Source organism: Symphalangus syndactylus, chromosome 8, assembly GCF_028878055.3.
Source record: "Symphalangus syndactylus isolate Jambi chromosome 8, NHGRI_mSymSyn1-v2.1_pri, whole genome shotgun sequence".
In the NCBI taxonomy this organism is placed as follows: Eukaryota; Metazoa; Chordata; class Mammalia; order Primates; family Hylobatidae; genus Symphalangus; species Symphalangus syndactylus.
In genome coordinates this window covers 100,348,677-100,373,378 of record NC_072430.2, presented here as the reverse complement: position 1 = coordinate 100,373,378, position 24,702 = coordinate 100,348,677, and the positions used below count along the sequence as shown (strand labels likewise).

Below are 24,702 nucleotides of genomic sequence, written 5' to 3'. Positions count from 1 at the left end.
TCTAATAGCAATGCATTAATACAATCAGCCGTTTTTGTATTTCCATGGCATAAAATTTTATTCACTAAATCTGACTAATCAAGGACCTATTTATATGGTTATTGTAAATCTTATCAAATGAAATCTTTGGGAGGGGGCAGAAAAATGCTGAGAACCTCAGCTGCCATGTTTGCTCACCCAGCTACTTGGCACTGAGTAAAGAAGCGGCTGTGTGGCTGCCACCTGCCATATGTTCACACACCAGCTGCTGGGAGAGAATATGATGAGGCACATTCACTCTTCCTCCTCCAAAAGGTTTGGCACAAATAGCAAAAGGGAAGCAGAAAAGGGCTAATTCATAAGGTCAAAAAACTTTAAAGCTACAAAGAGGCAGTGCACTTCTTTTGTAGATGAGAAACTTTGCTCAGTACCAAATTGCTAGTCTTCACCAAACTCTGGGCATGGCCCATGTGTCCTCATGTCCAATCCAGTTTTGATCACCCTTCTCTTCGATCCTTTTTTTCTCCAAAGGGGACTAAACGTCACTGAAATGGTAAACAGTAAGGTGAGATTCCCCCCAAATCCTGCAACTACTGAAATGTGAGGAAAAACTTGGATTAAAATAATTTCTACCCGCCTTCTATTCTGGACTACTAACTCAGTGCCCATTAACTATGTCTATTCATTGGTTTGAATCACTAAATCCTTGTTAGCCTTTTCTCTGAATTTAATTTTTGTTTTCACTGAAAGGTTTTTGGAATCCATCATCACTGACCATGAGGAGATTCCTTTGACATTTTCTTAAATTGTGCTAAGTATGGAATAAGAGTAAAATTAAGTTGGTGATTATTTATGATTTATTTAAGGAACTAAAGGTCACTTTTCCCTTTTTATTAGTAAATCAATGTGAAACGAATTTGATTTTAAAGTATGAATATTATATATAGCTTTTAAGAGAGCTCGCAATTATGTATTTGTTTGTATAAATTATTTGATTAATGCGTCTCCTCTCTGCCAGAAGCCCTGGGAGGGTCTGTTTTCTTTGCCATTATGCCCCCAACTTTAGTACAGTGCTTGGCATAGAGGTATTTGAAAATTATTTCTTATGTGAATGACCGGAAGAGTTAAGCATTTCCAGTAACAACTGTTGTATTTTACAGAAATGATATGGTTAAAATAACTCATTTGTTGTTCTTCTCTTTACTAGTTTCACTTAGTGACCGCTAAATGAAAACAGAGACCTCTTGGTTTCACTTAATGTTGTTTTTGTTTAACTTTTGACACTCATATGATCATATATACAGTGTTATTCCTTAGTCTTAAAATTATAGACAACTTTTAAAGAATTCAAGAGGATGATTTATGTCTGGGGACTCTTCGTGTCACGTATCTTGGTGGCTTAATATAGAAGAGTCAGAGTAACATGGGCTTTTATGATTGGTTTGACAGGATACCATGACAATCATATTGTAATCCGGTGGTTCTGGGCTGCAGTGGAAAGATTCAACAATGAACAACGACTAAGGTTGTTACAGGTGAGATGCCATTATTTAATCTTTTAAATGTATCAGTATGATTATTTTTGGAAGTGTATGTTTTTAATAACTGCTAACTATTCTCCATAAACACATACCATGTGTATCTGGAAATATGGGATACACCATTTCCAGACTCCGGATTGCATGGTTATGTGACTCCATGGCTATTCAGAACATCCCTAAGCCAAGTTAAAGCATTTCGTGAGAGTTTGGGGAAGTGTCAAGTCCAGTCCAAGAATCCCAGTAACGACATCTGCCTCCAGGACAGTTTGGACCCTTCAGCAAGAAGCACCCAGGGTACCCAAAGTGCAGGCCAGCATCCCTAGCAGCAGAAAGAAATGATTTTCAGTTCTTTAAAAAGGGATGCAGTTAGTTGACAGTCCTTTCTTCTCTTTCATCTAACTTTCCACAAATTTGAGAAAACAGTGACATTCAAGAACAGTGGGAAAACTAACTTGTGGGGTTTTTTTGCGTGTGGTGTTTATGGTCATCCAGGACAATTACTGATTGGTTGCAGCTATAGAAATACCAGACACAAGGAAGCCTCTGGATGCTCAGGCAGAGCCTTACAAGTACTCTTAGCTCCTTTGGATCTTAGCTCCTTTAAATTAAGGGTCTGGGCCTCAAAATTGCAGGCCCAGACATTCTCTTTTTTAAATTCACCCGACATTGATCAGGGACTGATGCTAAGTTGACTCAGGTTAATTGGTATACCCACTTTATTCATCTATAGTGGGAAATGTGCCTGGTTTAAGCTTCTGAGCTGGACAGCTGCATCAGGTGCTTTATTTTCTACAAACCCTCCACATCCCCTTTCCCTTTATCATGCACAGTATTCTCTTTCTTAGTATTACCTTCTGGCTCTGTGTCAGAATTGTGTTGTGATTATACCACACCTGTGAAGTTTTGTCTTCAGAACTTTCCTGCCTGCTCTTCCTCAGGAGCTCTGCCCGTGAATGACGTGATGCCTTTCCTGGCTGTTGGTCTCTGGCTTCACCTTCTCCTTCTGTTTTCTTGGGTTGACAGTTTGTTACAGGCACATCCAGCATTCCCTATGAAGGATTTGCTTCTCTCCGAGGGAGTAATGGCCCAAGAAGATTCTGTGTGGAGAAATGGGGAAAAATCACGGCTCTTCCCAGGTAAAATATAAAATAACATTTCTTTACTGTCACAACATTTGGTGGAGACATTCATTTATGTATATATTGATTAATTACTGCTTTTATATTGAAAGTTTGGGAGAGTGGAAAAGCTCTTAGAATGAATTTCTCCCTGATAACCTTTCTAAATGAAGGGGAAAAAAGATCTCTCTCGTCACACTTAAAAATACATACCTCCATATCTTAAAATACAAAACACAACAAAAGCAAAGTATTTGTTAGCATCAGTAAAGCGACGTTGGTTATCATGCTTGTGGCTTATGATTGTGGCTCTAATCTAGGTGTTTCCAGAAGCTTGAGTTTTAACTTTATTTAGAATCCCTTAGTAAAAATTACCATTGTAGTTTCTAAAGAATATTAAATAATGTGGATGTGCTCTAGATCTCTTTAGCCTGTCTCATACATGTCTTAATTCCATGCTCTCTGCATTGTATTCTCATTCGTAGTAAGATTACATATTTCCTTCTAATAGAAAAAAATACTTTGCTGTTGCTGCTAATAAAAGCAAAAGACTGATCCTTTTGCAGTTTGTAAGTGTGATAATTGGGTGTTCATGCACATATGTGAGATGTGCCACCCTCAAGCCTTATTACAACGTCCACACATTACCCATCTGATATGGAAAATAAAAGCAAGGACTAGTAAGGTAGTATTTGTGAAGACAAAAAGTGTTTGAGATTGAGTGGAGATAACTGGAGCTGGAGCAACAGAAAAGGAGCATATGAACAAAAGAGGAATGGAAGAAAATTTGTTTTAGAATTCCTTTATCCAATTAGTAGTAATACTGTAGCATTTTTGAGGTAAACAGGAGCTGAAATTGCCTCTAACTTTACTAATAATACAACTATAGAGAGATTAAATGATATTAGGTACCCCAAGATGTTATCCTAAGTTTAAGTATAGATGACTTTGAGAAACCTGTTTTATTAGTGATATTAGGTGATATTATTGATATTATATAAGGTGACCCTAGGTACCCCAAGATGTCATCTGTTTAAGTACAAGCAACTGAGCAATCTGTTATCAAAGCTTTCTTCTTAGCAGTTGAAAGATGCCAGTTCTTAAGAACTGTGTGGTCAGCATCAACAGATGAGAAAAGGGGGTGCTGAAAATACAAATCTGGGAATTCATTATTTGATTTCATTATTTAAAGAACTAGCTCATTTTATTTATGCTTGGATAATGAGTTTTCTCCCCTTCAACACATAAATCAACAGATTTAGGCTATCTGAATAAGGCTTTTTACTCTTCTGAGAAACTCTTTAAGAATTTGCTTTGAAGATGGAAAGGGCAGATTAATGGTCACCTTTTTGTTGAAATCTATTTCTGTGAAGCCACTAAAGTATATGGAATAAAGTGTAACAATAGGCAGATATGTCCACTGTTCGTATTTAATCACTGTAATTTTCACCAAACCCGATGGGTAGAGACAAGTAATTTGATATAGACCTGGAGCTTTAGCTTCAGAGAGACCTCGGCTGAATCTCACCTCTGTTACTTACCTGCAGCAGGGACCTGGTGAAGTTGCATGATCTTTCTGAGCCTCTGTTTCCTCATCTACCTGGTGGATTTGAAATTCTGAGGATTATCTGAAATCATTCATGAAAAATACTTAATACTGTCTCTGGCCATGAGTAAGCATCCAGTCAGTGATCACTGCCATTGTGATTTCTGTCACCATCATCTGTAATACATATCAGGCAGGATATTTGCACATTGGAAAGAGGGCAGGGGTAGGAGTTAGAAGACCTAGGTTGTAGTCCCACCTCTGCCACCAGCTAACTCTGGGACCTTAGAGAACACTTCATCGTTGAGCCTTGATTTTCTCATCTGTAACAGGCCGGGAGGAGGTGGTATATTAGGTTGGGTTGAGCAAGAAGTAACACCAAAGGGTTGCTGAAGAATCTTGAGGGTCAGGCTGGATTTGCATTTCTACTTCCCCCTGGAGCTCCAGGAAGTTCATGTGCTAACTCATTGTAAATGGTGGTGTTCTTCATTATTGTTGCATACACACAGTTGGGTAACAGGCACTGTCCTTTCTCCCTGTCTTCACTATGACCTAAGTTTGCTTCTACATTCCTAGTTTTACCCAGATTATAAAACAGCACAAATAAAGATGGTCTTGGGCACACTGAGCAAGCAGCCTCTTTTCTTACCCTCTCCGTAACAAGCCCCATCTTTTGGGGTCTGATGAGAAGAAAGAGTTAGTTGGCTTTTCTGCTTCAGAGTTGCAGTCACCTTATGTAACCCAGGTAACACGCATGAGCACAGATCTAAGCCCTATGACACACTAGTTACATCATCCTAAGCAAGACCCTAGATCCATCCCTCTAAGGTAGGAGTAACAATGTTCAGAGTATTTTTGACAATTGTAAGATAATGTATATGAAAGTCTTAGGAATACTGTGTTTACTTTGTTCTTTTTTAACTTTGTATCCTGACTCTTTTGTAAGCCACTGTGCTACTTTAACTATTAAAATTGGCTCCACAAAGAAAAAAAGTACATTTGGAGGGAAGAAATTAAAAGAACTTAATTGCATGACAGTATAATTATATGAGAAGCAACTTCTTCACTGACAACATTGTCATCACCCTTAATGAAATGTGGGGCATTACTTAGGTGTAAAAAAAGATCTGTAAAATTGGTTCTGGCCTAAAGAGATTCTTTTATATTATCAAGTCCATTTCTCCTACCATCAGAACAGATACACTGAAGCCATTTTTCTGCTATTTTTTGATAGGCCTAAGTTGCACAACTGAAGAGCTGGTCTGTCTCAAGCTAGTCAGCCCCAGTGTATTTCTTTTTCCTATGAGTGACATGATGTTTAACATTTAAAATGTGACGTTGTACAAAAAAATAACAGATGCTGGTAAGGTTGCAGAGAAAAGGGAATGCTTATACACTATTGGTGGGAGTATAAATTAGTTCAACCATTGTGGAAGACAGTGTGGCAATTCCTCAAAGACCTAAAAACCATTCAACCCAGCAATCTCATTACTGGGTATATACCCAAGAGAATATAAATCATTCTATTATAAGACACATGCACGTGTATCTTCATTGCAGCTCTGTTCACAGTAGCAAAGACACAGAATCAACCTAAATGCCCATCAATGGTAGACTGGATAAAGAAAATATGGTACATATATACCATGGAATACTATGCAGCCATAAAAAAGAATGAGATCATGTTCTTTGCAGGAACATGGATGGAGCTGGAGGCCATTATCCTTAGCAAACTAACACAGAAACAGAAAACCAAATACCACATCTTCTCAGAAGCGGGAGCTAAATGATGAGAACACAAGGACACATAGAGGGGAATAACACTCACTGGGGCCTAATGGAGGGTGGAGGGTCAGAGGAGGAAGAGGATCAGGAAAAATAACTAATGGGTACTAGGCTTGATACCTGAGTGACAAGATAATCTGTAAAACAAACCCCCAGTGACACAGGTTTACCTCTATAACAAACTTGCACAAGTACCCCTGACCTTAAAATTTTAAAAAAATTTACATTGCACACATGGGAGAAAAATGGATAGATGCCCTAATTACTTAAAAAATGAATCCTGGCTGGGCATGGTGACTCACACCTGTAATCCCAGCACTTTGGGAGGCCAAGGCGGACGGATTGCCTGAGGTCAGGAGTTTGAGACCAGCCTGGCTAACATGGTGAAACCCCGTCTCTACTAAAAATACAAAAATTACCCGGGCGTGGTGACATATGCCTGTAGTCCCAGCTACTCGGGAGGCAGGAGAATCGCTTGAACCCAGGAGGCAGAGGTTGCAGTGAGCTGAGATGGTGACACTGCACTCCAGTCTGGGCGACAGAGCAAGACTCTGTCTCAAAAAGAAAAAGAAAGAATCCTCTAAGAAGTCTGGCATGGTCTTGTGTCGGGCATGGGAGTTTCTGCCCTGGAGGGTTGGAGGGGCTGTAAAGGATGAGGGCAGTCCTGGCAACCGGAGCAATGAGGGAGAGAATCTTAGTCTTTCTAGACAAGGATGATGGAGGGCCTTTCAATTTTCAAGCAGGCGAATGTGAGTCTCATTCTTTTCTCAGATTTCCTAGTCTCACTTTGCGGTAGCAGTGGATAGCACTGCTCACAGTATGAGCCAAGGAGTATATAAAAGTATATATGGTTGTCTCTGCAGCCAGTGCAAGTTGAATCCGTGGCTCTTTTTTCCTCTTGTGGTTATGAAGTGACTAGAGACCCAGATGATAAATAAGGACATAGACAGAAGGGTGTCTCCATGGAGACCTACAGCCTGAGCACATGACTGCACTTCCTCTGCTTCGCGGTCAGTGGTTAGCTCTGTATTTTGCATTTCTGTGGAAGACTTCATACCCCTGGTGCTCTGATGGACTTTATGAAAAGAGAGTAAATTCACTTTATGGCAATTGCTCTCAAACAGTCCAAAAAATGGGCTGCTAAGATGCCAGCCTGAAAACTGCAGAGCAGTCCTGTCTCCCACCATGGTATGAGTTTCTGTGTTTATTCCCCAGGTTCTTGCCAAGTTGGGTGATGGGACGGAGGACCTGCAGAGCTGCAATCATCAAGGGGGTGTGTTGGTTTTTGCCAAAGGGAAAAGCATTAAGTTTTGAAAATGGCTGTGTCTGGAGATTATTATGAATGAAATGCTAACTGAAATTAAGAAATAAATTGTAAGAGTTAATTATGAAATAGATGTCTTATGGAGACAGTTAATCTAATGCAATAGAACTTTAGAAGATAAAATTGTTTTTTAAAAACATAACAACTTTTTGCTTTTAAAATTCTGCTTTTTGGCGGAGTGCAGTGGCTCATGCCTAAAATCCCAGCACTTTGGGAGGCCAAGGCAGGCAGATCACTTGAGGTCAGGAGTTTGAGACCACCCTGGCCAACATGGTGAAACTCCCGTCTCTGCTAAAAAAAAAAAAAAAATACAAAATTAGACAGGCGTGGTGGTGTGCACCTGTAATCCCAGCTACTCGGGAGGCTGAGGCAGAAGAATCACTTGAACCGAGGAGGTGGAGGTTGCAGTGAGCCAAGATCATGCCACTGCACTCCAGCCTGGGTGACAGAGTGAGACTCCATCTCAAAAAAAAAAAAAATCTGCTTTTTATTCTAATTTATAAAAAGAAAATTTTACAAAAAATTGCTAAGAAATACATGTATATATTAAATATATATTAAAATACCTACATATGTATCAATCCAATGTCCACTACTAGCTGGGCATGGTGGTGCATGCTTGGAGTCCCAGGTACTTGGGAGGCTAAGGCTTGAGCATGGGAGTTTGAGTCGAACCTGAGCAACATAGAGAGATCCCATTTCTGAAGAAAAAAAAAGTCAACTACTAAGATAAGCTCTGTTAACATGTTAGAGTATGTGATTTCACTCATTTCTTCAGGTATACACAGACACACACACACACACACATTTTAAAACAACATTCCGTTTATCACATGGAACATCTTTCCATGTCATTAAATATTGCTCTGTAATGTTATCAATAATTCAGTTTTCCCTCCTCCATTATAGGGAGCATTGTCTACGGTCAAAGTGAATTATCAGCCAGTATACAGGAAAATAACCAAGTCCTGAAATACAATGTCACCTTCCTCAATTAAAAGAAAAACCAGGCTGGGCGCATTGGCTCATGCCTGTAATCCCAGCACTTTGGGAGGCCGAGGTGGGCGGATCACGAGGTCAGGAGATGGAGACCATCCTGGCTAACACGGTGAAACCCCGTCTCTACTAAAAATACAAAAAATTAGCCGGGCGTGGTGGCGGGCGCCTGTAGTCCCAGCTACTTGGGAGGCTGAGGCAGGAGAATGGCGTGAACCTGAGAGGCGGAGCTTGTAGTGAGCCGAGATGGCACCACTGCACTCCAGCCTGGGTGACAGAGCGAGACTCCATCTCAAAAAAAAAAAAAAAAAAGAAAAGAAAAGAAAAGAAAAAAAGAAAAGAAAAGAAAAGAAAAACCATGAGAACAAGAGATGAGCACTAGAAGGACCCTTTGGGGCCATCTCCTTTCTATATTTGCCTTGAGGTGTTCCTCCTTGGTCTTCCTAATTCCCTACCGCCTGCTGATCAGCTGAGGTGGCTTTTCGTGTGGGAGAGAATTGACAGGAGATTCTCATACAGTGGTCTGCTCTGTAGTTTAACATCGGGTCCAAGACTCTCTTCAACTCCTTTTCCCTCTACCCTCTCACTCAGTTCTATATAACTATATTTTAAATTTTCACTTTATTCTGCCATTGAATCTGCATGTACTAACAAAAACATGCCAGAGTTAACCCATCACATCACCGTATTAAAGATTCTTAAATGTCATATACCTTTTGGATTGGTCTTTACTTTGGGAGGTGGATAAATTTATCATAAAAACAGATTGTATTAAAAAAAGGACTCTTCTGTAATTAATGTAAAAAGTCAAGCTATTGAAAGAATTTGTGACTTTAATGGAATGAGACAATCATTCCACTTGCATTCCATCAGCATTGTTGCTGCTGACAACAGAGGACAGGATAGTCCAAGTCAAATCTACTAAAGGTCCTTGAGAGCTATTTCACAAGTCAGATTTTAAAGTGTCTATTTGTGAGTGACAGACATTGCAACAGTTAAAGAATGCTTACCCCCTTTTCCTTGGCCTCAAGAGCAAAAACCAGTTTGGGCTCATTTCTTTCCACCAGCCTACTCCACGACACCATCCCCCCTCACCTGGACTACTGCAGCAGACCGCTGGCTAAATGCCCTGCTTCTCCTACATCCCACCATTCATTCATTCTGCACTCAACAACCACTGGGATCTGCAGACATCTCAAGGTCACCACCCTCCCTTGCCTACACCCTCTGGTGACTTAGAATAAAATCCAGACTCCTTCCCAAGGACTTCCTGCGGGGCCCTGGTCTGCCTACTCCTGCAACCTCAACATGTACCCTCTCCCACAACCCATGACACCTACCAGCCTCCTGGGTATTCCTGAAATATACCAAACTCAATTATGCTTCAAGGCTCAGGGAATTGCTGCCTATAACACTTTCCTGCTGGTCCTTCATGCCTGGCTCTTTCTTGTCCCCAAGACTCGGGTTAGAGGTGATCTCCTGAGAAAGGCCCACCAGGCTTCTGTCCTTAGTGCACCTGTCACTCATTCACCCCTTACTTCCTTCACTAGACTTAACCCAATTCAGTCATCATGTTCAGTTATTGCTTTACTTGTTGATTATCTGTCTCCTCCTCTGGAATATAATCCTGTGAGAACAAGTACCTTATCTGAATTAAACATGGCTTTGCTCCTAGCAATGAGCCCAGTGCTTAGCACATGTACTCCATAAATATTGTTTTTAGTGAATTTGCAATCTTGAGGGATAACTTTGGACCACTCCAGACAAGAAATTCCAAAATCATAATCCAGACTTTCATATCTCTGTATCCATATCTGAAAAGTTGGGATAGAAATTAGCATTTATATTACAAAGTTGTTTTGAAGATTAAATGAGATAACGTGCAAAGTGCTTAGAATAAGGCCTAAAACATCATTCAATAAATTTAGCCATTCTTACTATTCTTCCTAATATCTAGCCTTCAGGGCTGGCTGGATACTTTACAGTCTTTAGGTGTATGAGAAATGAGCCATATTCACCCAGCGTATTTATATTTTGTTTGGAATTACAGGAGTTTCCATTCCTGGAACTGTCCTTACTGGACGTTGTTCTGTTTGGTTTAAATTCTTACATTTGAAAAGTATTTACCCTCTTTATCTTTCCCCAGAGACATTCACAAGTGAAGAAGGTACCTGCTCAGAATGCATAGTTTGAAGAGTTTCTTCTGCTAGTTACCCCAGATACAGGAATTCCCCCCTATAGGAACATTCCACTTTGTATTTACAGATCCAAGTGCACCTTAACCAAAGTGACCTAATGAGACTTTGGAATAAGACATTAATTAGTGAATAGATTAATTCCCCTCACCCGTCTATAGATACTCATCATGCCTTTACTAAGTGCTGAACCTTGTGGGAGATATACATTGACCTTAAAACACAGGGAGAGAAGCAATGGATATTTACATAAACAGATAACCAACATCATTGGTCCCCAAATGGCATATGACAAATGAGTAGTTGGAATAGCAAGCACCATAGAATTTCTTTCCATGAATTCACCTTTACCGAACACCTGGTGAAGGTCAGGGCGTTGTGCTCTGCTGCCATAAGTTACACACACGTATTTGTGCCCTACTCTTAACAGGAATTTCTGCTCTAAAACTCATGGCCTAAGAAGGTATTCATGAGGATATTAGATAAATTATGAATATTTTTAAAATTCTAACAAGTTATACCGTTAGTTGTGTTAATAAAGCTACCCAGGCTAACAAAACTATAACTGGATTTCTTTAATGGAATTCTGTCACTCTATTTAATTGATAACTTTGGATTTCTCATGCTGATTTCATGCCCTTGAATTCGTCCTCTGTCCCTCTACCCATTTCCTATATTCCCTGCCTTATTTAAAGATACCTCTGCCAACCCACTTTTCCTTCTTTCATCCATGAAATAACTGGAAAAGGTCTTTGCAAGAACACACCTGGCTTCCTGATGTGACCCTGCCTCCCCATCTGGCCTCAGGTCCAGCCTTGGCTCGTGTCCCTTAGGCGCTTGCCCCTCTCAGGTTTCCTGATGATGCAATGTCATGCTTCCAGGCCATCTGCTGGGAACATCCTTCTCCTTGTGACAAATCATTCAAGCCTTGGCACAAATAGTGTCCTCTATGAACCTTCCTTGGCTCTGCTGAGCAAACTTGTAACTCATTGTATTATTAACTGTTTGTATGCAGGGCCACTAATAGCCCATCTTTGGGACTAATGAAACAAAGGTGTCTCCTAGCCTTCTGGAGAAATGCAGCCAGCAGCTAAGGCTCATGATTTGGCAAGCAGAGCCAAAAGAAGGCTGGATTTCAGTTCCTGCTGGCCCCAGAGCACAGGCTACACAAACTTTAGAGGGTCTATTTGCCTGTATATTTTGCTGCCACAGTGTAAACTCCTTGAGGACAGAAACCAGACTTTTCATCTTCATCTCTCAGGGGACAGCTGAATGCCTGGCATGGAGTATATGCTTAGTAAGTACTTATTCAGCGAGTGAAGGAATAAATGAAATATAATGCAAATTGGAAAATTAAGTACATTCACATACAGAGGGAGAAATACATTAATCAACGAACCAATCTATGGAAATGGAAATGTAACTGATACTTTTGGCTCGCTGGATTTGTCTAATTGACTTGTCTATCTGTAGGGAAAAAGGGAGGGGTAAGCATGTGACCTCCTGGTTAACATTTTTGAAGAATCCAGAAAGCACCAAGAGATCTATTAAGTCAGACCAGATGTCTGGAGAATTTTTAAATCTTCTTAATATTGATGCCAGCATGATTTCCCAAAGATGGGTTCAGACCTGCTCTCCTTGAGTGGTTCTGGCTAAATAGATTAAAATGAGGTAAACCCATTATAGCTTTAGTGTGGCTGGCTTTGAAAGATTTGAAAAATGTTCTTTTATTGAGACTGAATAGCTGGATGCACTTTTGCTGCCAACATCAACACAGTCCAGGGCCCTCCTGTTATTTTCTGCTAGAGTTTTCTTAGGACATGGAATGGGGTGGGGGTGGGGGTGTGAAAGGCCTCCAAGGATTATGTGTTGCTTGCCTTTTTTTTGTTTTTTTTTCCTGGTCTTGGCTCATAGAGCAAGTTGATGGTAAATATTGGGCAATTTATTTAACCACACTATTCCTCAATTTCCTTATTAGCAATTCTGTCTTGTTTATAAGGAGTTTTGAAATTTTTGCAAACGCACAAAACACTGGTGCAAATAGCCAATGTAGATATCATGTTGCTAATCCACTTGATGTCTCTCCAATAGTGGAGACCACCTGCATCAAACTCACTTGGCATATTTATTAAAATGCATATTCCCCCAGGCCCACCCCAAACCTGAATTAAAATCACAAGGGGTGCAACCAAAAATCTCCATTGTAAAACAAGCTCCTGGAGTGATTTTGATACACTCTAAAGTATCCATTTGAGTATTTGTCTTCTTCTGCTAAGCCTGAGATTGAACTAGATGGTATGATCACCTAAAAATCCCCTGGTATTTTTCAGGGTTTTCTGGATTTACTCAATCTCAACCATTTTCCCCAGAGCTACTGCATATTGTGATTGAATTATTCATTTAAAAAACATCTGAAGTTTTATTTTGCCAATCCTTGTCCTCAAAATGTTGATAATCTGGTAGGATGTTGAGGAATAACAGTTCGTAGTCAGAGGTAGGATAAAATTAATACTCAGGCTTCCAAAAGTAAAAGAATAAAGCCATGAGCATTAATCTCCCTGCTTTCAGTTTAATGTTGGACTTTCCCTAGGAGACCCAGAACTGAGGTCCTGTTCTTGATTTGGCCACTGACTCAGCTTTGACCTTGGGAAAACCATGTAATCTTTCCACACAGTTTCCCCCTCCACGATATATGCTTTCTCCATCATCACGAAATATTTTCCAGAGGAGCTGTTTCGTTTATTAGAAGGAAAGTTGTGTTATGGTAACCATATATTATGCAACTAGATGTAATTTATGAAACAGCAATAGCCTTAGATTATGGATTGGTAATGCTGATTATGTGTTATGACTAAAGAGGAACAAAAAAGTTTGTCTAGTCCTTCCCTTTGTGTTGAGAACTGAAAAGAGTATTTAGGCTTGTGGATTTACTGGATAAGCTTCTGGAGTACCTGCAAAGATATTAGAGAAATGGCAAAGAGACATTCAAAGTTCCTGTTTCTCTACTCAGAAACCTGGGAGAATGAAAGACCTGTTGCCAACCCCTAGCTTTGTTTCACCACCTGCCCTGGATAGATGATTCTACTGTATCACACTTAACATCACATTTGCCACCTTTTCTTGAACTGTTTCACTACCTTGAGACCTGTTACTGGTTCTACTGATGCAAAACAAGTTACCACAAATTTAGCAGTGTAAAACAACACACATTTATGATCTCACTGTTTTCATGGAGCAGGCATCCAGGCACAGCTTAGCTGGGTCTTCTGCTCATGGTCTCACAAGGCTGAAATCAAGCTGTCAGTGGGGCTGCATTCTCATCTGGAGGACCAACTAGGGAAGAATCTGCTTCCAAGTTCCCTTGGGTCGTTGGCAGCATTCGTTCCTTGCAGCTATAGAATTAGTGGTAGCTTCCTTCTTCAAATTCAACAACAGCAAGAGTCTCTCTTGATTTCAATAAGAAATCCTAAGGCTTTAAAAGATGAATGGACTTTGTACCCATTACCATAGCTATTATAAAATAAACAAACAAACAAAAAAACAAGAAATAGGTGTTGGTGAGGATGTAGAGAAATTGGAACCCTTGTGCACTGTTGATGGAAATGTAAAATGTTGCAGCCACTATGAAAAATGCAATATGATGCTGCAGTTCTGTGTATATCCCCAAAAAAATTGAAAAGAAGGACTTAAACAGATAATTGTACACTCATGTTCATAGGAGCATTATTTACAATAGCCAAACAGTAGGAAAAAACTCCTGTTCATCAATGGATGAATGGATAAAGAAAATGTGGTATATACATACAATAGAACATTATTCAGCCTTAAAAAGGAGGGAAATTCGGACCCATGTTACAACATAAACCTTAAAAATATTATAAGTGAAATAAGCCAATCACAAAAGACAAATATTTTAAGATTCCACTTATATGAAGTACATAGGGTAGTGAAATTCATAGAGACACAAAGTAGAATGGTGGTTTCCAGTGGCTAGGGGGAGAGGAAATGAGAGTTACTATTTAATGGATACAGATTTCAGTTTTGCAAGATGCAAAAGTTCTGGAGGTGGATAGTGATGATGGTTGCAAAATAACGTAGGTGCACTAATGCCATGGTACTGTGCACCTAAATATAGTTAAAATGGTAAATGTTATATTATGTATATTTTATCACAATAAAAATATTGAAAAGTTAATCAAGGAAGAGAGATGAACATGTAGATCACAAAACAGGAAATGTAAAAAGCAAGAGGACATGGGGGAAAGATGCTCAACCTTATTGGTAACGAAAGAAATGAAAATTTTAAAATAGTATTGTGGTATCATCTGTTAGTCTAATAGGATAATAAATGTTATTTGTCTAACGCACAAAGTTTGGCATATAATTATATTCAAAACATATTCCACTTTTCTGCTTCTTCCTCCCCTACCCCTGGAACAGAGATAAATCTTTATTTAATATTTTTATTCCAATGTTTCACAGATGATAGATTATAAACCACTCCTAGGACTCTATTTTAGTATACAAGTTGAATTTTAAAATAAGTAAAACCTTTTCTTGAGGCTCAATTTGCGTTCCAGTCTAAGGATATCAAATGCAATTCTGAAATGCTTATTGTATCAAAAAAGGGTTTGCCTGCAAAGATTCATTAGATGATTTCCACCAATATATCCCAGAGTTTATAGTACTAGGAGTGGGTGAGTCGGTACTATCTCTATACCCTAAAACTGATACAGTTTGAGTATCCCTAGTTCAAAAATTTTAAATCTAAAATGCTCCAAAATCCGAAACTTTTTGAGTGCCAACATGATGCTACAAGTAGAAAATTTCACAGCTGACCTCGTGTGACAGGGTGCAATCAAAAACGCAGTCAAAACTTTGTTTCATGAACCAAATTATGTAAATGTGGTATAAAATTACTTTCAGTCTGTGTATACAAGGTGTATATGAAACGTAAATGAATTTCATGTTTAGACTTGGGTCCCATTCCCCAAGATATCTCATTATATATATGCAAATATTCCAAATTCCAAAGAAATCTGAAATCCAAAGCACTTCTGGTGCCAAGCATTTTGGATAAGGAATACTCTATCTGTATTCTTACAATATAAAAGATCCCGTTCACATTCCTGTTTTTAATAAGCCATGTGGCCACACACCTGCCTTATTATCCCTTTATTATCTCATCGTTCTCATGGGTCATTACTATTTGTGGCAATTCACTGAAGGCAATTAGAGTCAAATCTTGTTGATAGTAATGAAATGTAGCTAACAATACATCTATTATTAATTGGTCAAACACTATGAGCCAGTCATTCTATTAAGCATGTTTCTGTTATTTCACTTAATCCTCACATCCTTCTCAGACAAGTTATATAACCACCCTTTTAAAGGTGAGAAATACGGGCTCAGAGTTTTAATAACTCACTCCAAATCACACACTTGTTGGTAGAGCTAGAATCCAAACCCAAGTATGTCCAACTGCAAATCTCTGGTCTTCCCACTACATTACACTGCATCCAGGAATATTAATTATATTTATTTCATAAGGAAAAGGGATTTATCAGAGTAAAAGTATAAACATGTGACTTTGTAGAAATAGCTTGTTAAGATTTCTTATTCAGGACTATTTTTTTAATGTCAAAGTTATGTAGGTCCCCCAAACAAGCTGTTGTACATTCAGAATAGAATGTTTCCTATTTCATGTCGAAAGTGCAGATTTGCTTCCTGATAAGATGTACTATTTGGAGACTGTCTATTTTTTATTGTGATTCAGATGCAAATAACAGGAAAACATATTTTTTTCCTATCTTGGCAAAAGAAGTATTTCTAAAAAAGAATACTTAATATAATGATTTAAATTGCTTATTTTGTTATTGTGAATTGAGAGAAAGCAAATTTTAGCACAGGATTCAAAGAAGTAACAATGGCCTACTGACTTAGAAAAGTCCAGCCAGGGAATTTCCCAAGACTCTAAGCCATGAGGCAGGCCCTCAGAGACACTGGCTCCTCTTCCCTGTCCAAGAAAATGAAAAAATGCATAACTACAGAGTATCGAAAAGACACTCAGGCATATGCCAACTCAAAATGAACTACTTTACAAGGCCTTATGTCCATGTATTAAAAAAAAATCTAGCATCAAAAGAGAAACAAAAACCAAACTTGTCTTTGTAATCCTTAGATCACTCAATAAATGGTCATTTATATGTAATATAGCTTTTAAATGGTGGTGAAATGTAAATAAAATATTTTTTTAAATATCCTCTTTTCCTTAGAGAAATTCAGTTCTGAATTTTTAAGGTCAAAATGTTTTCAAAGATTTTTCAAAAGGAGTGTGAAAATTGGCAACAAATAAATTTGAATGTGAAAGACAATCATACACACACACACACACCACACATTTTCATTTCACTCAGCCTGTTCTAAACTATGTGCTGTTTCTTGTGTTTTCAGAGCGCATACATGTTTTAACCGTCTGGATCTGCCTCCCTACCCATCCTTTTCCATGCTTTATGAAAAACTGTTGACAGCAGTTGAAGAAACCAGTACTTTTGGACTTGAGTGACCTGGAAGCAGAATGCCCATCTCTGTGGACAGGCAGTTTCAGAAGCTGCCTTCTAGAAGAATGATTGAACGTTGGAAGTTTCAAGAGGATGCTTCCTTTAGGATAAAGCTACGTGCTGTTGTTTTCCAGGAACAAGTGCTCTGTCACATTTGGGGACTGGAGATGAGTCCTCTTGGAAGGATTTGGGTGAGCTTGATGCCCAGGGAACAACCCAACCGTCTTTCAATCAACAGTTCTTGACTGCCAAACTTTTTCCATTTGTTATGTTCCAAGACAAAGATGAACCCATACATGATCAGCTCCACGGTAATTTTTAGGAACTCAGGAGAATCTTGAAACTTACCCTTCAACGTGGTTCAAGCCAAACTGGCAGCACTTGGCCCAATCTCCAAATTAGAGCAAGTTAAATAATATAATAAAAGTAAATATATTTCCTGAAAGTACGTTCATTTAAGCCCTAAGTTATAACAGAATATTCATTTCTTGCTTATGAGTGCCTGCATGGTGTGCACCATAGGTTTCCGCTTTCATGGGACATGAGTGAAAATGAAACCAAGTCAACATGAGGTACCTTTACAGATTTGCGATAAGATGGTCTGTGACAATGTATATGCAAGTGGTATGTGTGTAATTATGGCTAAAGACAAACCATTATTCAGTGAATTACTAATGACAGATTTTATGCTTTATAATGCATGAAAACAATTTTAAAATAACTAGCAATTAATCACAGCATATCAGGAAAAAGTACACAGTGAGTTCTGTTTATTTTTTGTAGGTTCATTATGTTTATGTTCTTTAAGATGTATATAAGAACCTACGTATCATGCTGTATGTATCACTCATTCCATTTTCATGTTCCATGCATACTCGGGCATCATGCTAATATGTATCCTTTTAAGCACTCTCAAGGAAACAAAAGGGCCTTTTATTTTTATAAAGGTAAAAAAAATTCCCCAAATATTTTGCACTGAATGTACCAAAGGTGAAGGGACATTACAATATGACTAACAGCAACTCCATCACTTGAGAAGTGTAATAGAAAATAGCTTCTAAATCAAACTTCCTTCACAGTGCCATGTCTACCACTACAAGGACTGTGCATCTAAGTAATAATTTTTTAAGATTCACTATATGTGATAGTATGATATGCATTTATTTAAAATGCATTAGACTCTCTTCCATCCATCAAATACTTTACAGGATGGCATTTAATACAGATATTTCGTATTTCCCCCACTGCTTTTTATTTGTACAGCATCATTAAACACTAAGCTCAGTTAAGGAGCCATCAGCAACACTGAAGAGATCAGTAATAAGAATTCCATTTTCCCTCATCAGTGAAGACATCACAAATTGAAACTCAGAACTATATTTCTAAGCCTGCATTTTCACTGATGCATAATTTTCTTATTAAGAAACAGTTTTTCTATGGCATCTCCAAAACTGCATGACATCACTAGTCTTACTTCTGCTTAATTTTATGAGAAGGTATTCTTCATTTTAATTGCTTTTGGGATTACTCCACATCTTTGTTTATTTCTTGACTAATCAGATTTTCAATAGAGTGAAGTTAAATTGGGGGTCATAAAAGCATTGGATTAACATATGGTTTGCCAGCCTATGGGTTTACAGGCATTGCCCATGCACTTCTTTGAGATCTGTATTTATAAGCAGCCATGGAATTCCTATTATGGGATGTTGGCAATCTTACATTTTATAGAGGTCATATGCATAGTTTTCATAGGTGTTTTGTAAGAACTGATTGCTCTCCTGTGAGTTAAGCTATGTTTACTATTGGGATCCTCAAGAGGAATACCACTTATGTTACACTTCTGCACTAAAGGCACGTACTGCAGTGTGAAGAAATGTTCTGAAAAAGGGTTATAGAAATCTGGAAATAAGAAAGGAAGAGCTCTCTGTATTCTATAATTGGAAGAGAAAAAAAGAAAAACTTGTAACTGGAAATGTTAGTTTGTACTTATTGGTCATGAATACAAGTATATATTTAATTTTGCAAACTGTTTTCACTTGTTTGTATTCTTTTCATTATAAGGAAAAGTAGTATAACACACTTTTTTTAAGTCACATATTTGATGGTATATAAGATGTTTCAGGGCTGGCATTCTCTAAGTAGCAGATAAAGGTTGCATTTCTTTCAAAAATACATTCAAAGACCATGTTATTCATTTTGGTTTGAGACATTTAGTTATGGTATTTCATATTATTAGGTAAAAGAGATTTGAAATAAAATGTATCTCCTTAATTATTTCTAACAAATATATTTCTTTATTAGGGCATCCAACTTTTTCCCAAATAACAGTACACTTTAATGTATGTAGACATTCTTAATTAGTATAATCATCTAGTTGATACTGTTCTCAGATTGGGAATTATCAAAGATGTACTTAGCATATCAGAACACCATGCTAACTTATCTATTATTCTTTCTTAGTAAAACGAAACAGCCAGTAATAACTATATAAAATATTAAATAACATTTCCACAGAATAAATTAGACTTTCATATACACTACAATTAGAAATATCCATGAATATTTTCTTCTGGACTGTGAACCCAGATAACTAGGCTTTCTGGTCTTGTTTTAAGTGATGCTCTTTATACTATGGAAGACACTCTTAATACATCATATATGTAGGCAGAACATCTCTTAGATGAGAGAACAAGTACATCATTGGCATTCCCTCTGTGCCAATTCGATGTTTGTTTGACGATGGAGCTATAAGAGTCTAAATCTGCCCTTGAAAAGCTCAGCTCACAGTGTGGTAGAGTAGACTCCAAGGTTCAAAAAAGTGTTTTTAATAAAATTTGGAAAGTTCCACAATCAAGAAATGAAGAGAGAACAGCTTTTTCCATCTGGGAGATTCAATAATGGCTTCATATATAGATGATAGTGTGGCTAAAAATAAAAATTACATCAATGCTGTTTCTATTGGGAAGCAATGGCAAGTAATAGTATGTCAATACTGGTCAAGTGTTGAAGCCAGGATGCACTTACACAACGAGAGTGTAAAGTGTGTAGGGAGCTGATCTGTGAAGGAGCAACTCAAGGATTTTCACATTATCAACGAAATGCCAAAATTAAGTCAGATAGTTTCCCTGTTTCCCTTCATCTATTCTACAATGCACCATTGGTTTTCAGTGTGAAAAATCCCAATCCCTGAGCCCAAACCACTTCTGGGGTCAAAACATTTTTCTTGTGCACAAAATGAATGGATCTTGGTCAAAGAAGTATGGTCACAATTTTCTAGCATATATTGTGTTTATAATTTAGCAAAAATTCTGCAATAAATAAGGAAAATCTGTTTTACCTTGCAACAATCAGAAATGGTAAAAATGCATTCAAGTGTTTGAAAGTAATGGTAGAATATGCTTCCATAGTGCTTTATAGTTTCAAAGTGCTGTCAGGTACATTGTCCGTTTAGCTCCGCACGAACTTTGTAGGGTACAAGCATCATGTTCCATCTGGGTTGAGGCTGATTTTCATGGATGGCTTGTGGCATCAGTTTTATTACTTCATAGTCACAATTCTGTGTTTCATCTTGAGAAATGTGGAGACTAATGTTTGTACCAGTATATTCCACATTCAGTGAGGTTTCCAAGATGCTTCCTCCAAACTCTCACTTTCTTAAACAGATACATTTAAAATATGACACCTTCTGAAAAGTCCATGAAGAAATTAATATATTCATGGAAAAATTTCCCCGTTGACTTATTTGCATTTCATGACTTGACATGAGAAATTTAAAAAACAGAAGGCAAAATGTGATTGCTTTTGATGGATTTATACAGAACAGTCGTTTAATTTTCTCAAGTATTATTTGGAAACAAGATAATGGAAAACACTAATCAGAAGCCTCGTTTTATTTATAAATTTTTAATAGGGATGGATCTAGTAAGCCCTGATAGCTGAGTTCCAGTGATATCCAAGAAGGAGCCACTGCAGCTTCTCTTTTCCTCCCATCCTCCTCGCATTCATCCTAGTGACTTTTTTCCTGTCTTTCTACACAAATTTTACCTATGATTTGACCACTTCTAACAACGCAAATATCTTATAATGAAGATAGGAGTCTGTTCAATTTAACCTTATTCAGGAAACTCCGTATTTGTGTGAAATGATGCAATGCCATTATTGAGAGGTATCTGTAACCCTGCATAATAAAAACATGCATAAGAAGAATGTGGTCTAATCCCCAAACTGAGTCTGAGTTTCAGGGCCTTTTGCTTCTGTTTGTTTGTTTGTTTGAGACAGTCTGGCTCTGTCACCCAGGCTGGAGTGCAGTGGCACAACATGAGCTCACTGCAACCTCCACCTCCCAGGCTCAAGCGATCCTCCCACCTCAGCCTCCTGAGTAACTGGGACTACAGGCGCACACCACCACACCTGGCTAATTGTTGTATTTTTGTAGAGACAAGGTCTCAGTATGTTGCCCAGGCTGGTCTCAAACTCCTGAGCTCAAGCGATCCGCCGGCCTTGGCCTCCCAAAGTGCTAGGAGTAGTTATAGGTGTGAGCCACCGTGCTGGCAGTTGTTTTTGTTTGTTTATTTGTGATAAGGCCTGGCTGTCACCCATGCTGGAGTGCAGTGGCATGATCTTGGCTCACTGCAATCTCCGCCTCCCAGGCTCAAGCCAGCCTCCCACCTCAGCCTCCGAGCAGCTGGGACTACAGGCATGCACCACCATGCCCAGCTAATTTTTTTGTATTTTTTGTAAACACAGGGTTTTGCCACGTTGCCCAGGCTGGTCTTGAACTCCTGAGCTCAAGCAGTCCTCCCACCTTGGCCTCCCAAAGTGCTGGGATTACAGACGTGAGCCACTGGGCCTTGCTCTGTTTTATCTGCTTTCTGATTTAGTAGGTGAGGGACAGCACTCTGGACCTTAGCCATTTTACTTCCATCTTACTGCCGTGAGTTTAGTGAGAATGTCACTTTTAGACTCTAATTTTCCAAAACTTAGTTTTTTTCCCGTTCATTTGTGTTTTCCAAATTAATTTGTTTGTCTAGTATGGATGCAAAGGAATGCCAAAGACATTAAAGCTTTCTGAGTTGTGGCTTAAGGCCAGCTACTGCCCACTGAAAGGGTGATAAAAATAAAAAAGGAGGAAAGAGGAGCCCAGCAGTTGTGCCACCCCCCAAGAATATAATGCTAATTATTGACCAACTGTCAAGATTCAGAGTGGTAACCGCATTCCAAGGAGCTGGCAGGAAGGATGAGCGTGTGTGTGCTGTCCATATCATAGCCATCTGGGTCAGAAGGAGCGAAAGGATGGTTAGGACAGGAGTGTAGTGGAGGGAAAGTTAAAACAACAGTAGATGGATCATCTTAGGGCTTGCTGGGGTGGGTAGGAACATACTTCAATTCGGTTTCTGATTGAGAAGAAGAAAGCTATGCTCCCTGTTGAAGGCACAGTTTGATCTACTAGGTGGGAAATACCCTCATTTTATAACTTCAGTAATTTAACATTTTCTGTATTGCAAAATGGAATTTAGTCCCAAAGTATTAAAGCTAACCATAGCTTAATCATGACATTCAACAATTTAGCATAAAATTATGTTGTGGATTTTTTTTCATATAAGAATTATTGTTACTATTATTGAACACCATATATGAAACAAAAGAAAGGGTGCTTTTATTTCATTATACTTATTTGGTTTTTTTAGCGGACATCCCTTGACATTAGAATAGCATTTGAGACATTTTCATGATTTCTAAAGATAACTTAAATGCCCTCCGTTAATCTGGAAAGCGAAATCCTAAGAGCGAGGTTGCAAATGGAGACTGAATCAGTGTTTCCAAGTCAGGAAGTTAATCAAGACCGAAAATAGATTTGCTTAGATTTTATCTGCAGAGTCGTTTATTTGGCTTTCGTAATTGAACAGCTCAGCGGAATAAGATGGCCCTAGTTGTATGGTTTCTGGGGAACACAGGAGAATTAAATTTATATATGTGATTTTTATGTGTAGTGCCCTTGGGCAGGTGATATCTTTCTATCTGACTTTTAAGATATTACAACCTGAGGAGTGTGGATAGCCGTGTTGTGTGATTCAAACTGAATCAGCTATTACTGATGCAGGTAGGGAACCATCAGTCAACTTCTGGTTACTATCACCTTCACAAAAAAGAATGGATGATGTTCAAGAATTACCTTGGAAGGATTAACCAGGAATTAACACAGAATGGGATGTTCTTTTAGGACTCTAATGCTCTAAAAGATATGATTACAACCTATTTTTCTTTATATGATAGCATAAGTAAAATTTGGGGCTGTTAATATGTTGGAAAGTGCTTAAAATTACATGTTTTTATAATAGGGATGCAGGCATTCCAAAATAAATGAATAAAAATACATTCATCTCTCTCGCCTCTTACTGAAAGTATTAATCTAATTTTATAATAATGATTACTTTTTAATATTAAGGCTCTGTAAAAAAAATTATTTCTAAGATTTCAGTAGAACACAGGTGGTGTATTTTTTTAAGCTCTTAATTTCTCTTCACCAACCTCAGTCATTACGTTCACCACACAGTGTGTCACAGTTAATAGTGGTATTTCAGTTTTTGCGTTGATTTAAGCTTCATATTTATTTAATGTGACTTTTAATGGAGAATAATAATGGGAGATGCTTGCTGTTAGCATTAAGGTTATACAGCTCTCACTTCACCTTATATGTAATTTTTTTTTCAAAGTGAATAATGCAGATTGTTGACATCCTAGAAATGGTTTCTGGGTGGTATTACATGGAGCCTAGGACTCTGAACTGGAACTGGTTGCTTATTTTCTGGGAAGTCTGTATTCTTATTCTCAACTGAACCCCTGACTCTTTTGTTGTATTTTTTATGATTCCGAAATGCTTTGAGGGAAAGATATTTTAATGTGTACAATTTGTTTTATTTTCATACTGATCTCTATTTTTGTTTAAAACCATGTTGCATCATGAAATCACTTAATCCAAAATAAATCTTCTTTAAAAAAATAGATTATGACTTTTCTGTAATACTTTTGGGGAGGGAAAACTCAGAAGGGAGGAGAATAGAAGCAGAGATAAAGATTTCATGGCATTAGTTTGTAGCTCTATAAATATTGGAGGTTCCGTTTTCATAGTATTTATAATATTTTGTGTATTTTTATTTATATTTTTATTATTTATTAATAAAATATTTGTTTATTTTGTTTGGAATCTACTTTGTTTATCCCTACAAGAATATTTTACTGTTTGATGGGCTGTTAATGTTAAAGGAATGAATTATAACACAAATCATAACTTCTTAACTCACATGGGTTGAGACTATTTGTTAAGCCATCTTATTTGAATGTTTACTTTATAAACACATAGGCACACCACTGCCGCCACCACCACTACCACGCACATCAGTTTAATCTAGGGGTCGCGTGTGCATATGCCTACAGGGACCATTTAGGTATTTAACGAGTGAAATTGGCTAGGTGGAAGCAACACAGAGTGGTAGGGCTTACCTAAAGGGACATTCTAATATTTTGCTCCAGCAGATCCTAGCCACATGAAATTCCAGTCTAGTGTTAAAAGATCTGATATATCAAGGGAAACCCAGAAACTCAAATTTTTATGTGATATTTCTAGATCTTTTTAGTACTGGGTGGATCAAACCAAATAT

General features: G+C 38.1%; 1 protein-coding gene and 1 non-coding gene across 8 annotated transcripts in view; both read left to right on the top strand.

The window, feature by feature from the left end:
- Positions 1-24,046, top strand: part of HECW2 (HECT, C2 and WW domain containing E3 ubiquitin protein ligase 2) — a 405,698-nt gene extending 381,652 nt beyond the window's left edge. For 4 of the 7 annotated variants that reach the window (XM_063644842.1, XM_063644841.1, XM_063644846.1 and 1 more), the window contains 3 exons: positions 1,429-1,514; positions 2,544-2,656; positions 9,357-11,477. In XM_063644842.1, the coding sequence (XP_063500912.1) occupies positions 1,429-1,514; positions 2,544-2,656; positions 9,357-9,528 (371 nt within the window). In that variant the 3' untranslated portion in view covers positions 9,529-11,477. Of the gene's footprint in view, positions 1-1,428; positions 1,515-2,543; positions 2,657-9,356; positions 11,478-16,937 lie in introns of those variants that run through there. The other 3 variants (XM_063644845.1, XM_063644843.1, XM_063644847.1) reach the window with 1 other exon arrangement.
- Positions 3,193-3,296, top strand: LOC129489070 (small nucleolar RNA U13). Its single transcript, XR_008659886.1, has one exon. It is a non-coding gene; the product is annotated as a small nucleolar RNA U13 (small nucleolar RNA).
- Positions 24,047-24,702: the final 656 nt, after the last annotated feature.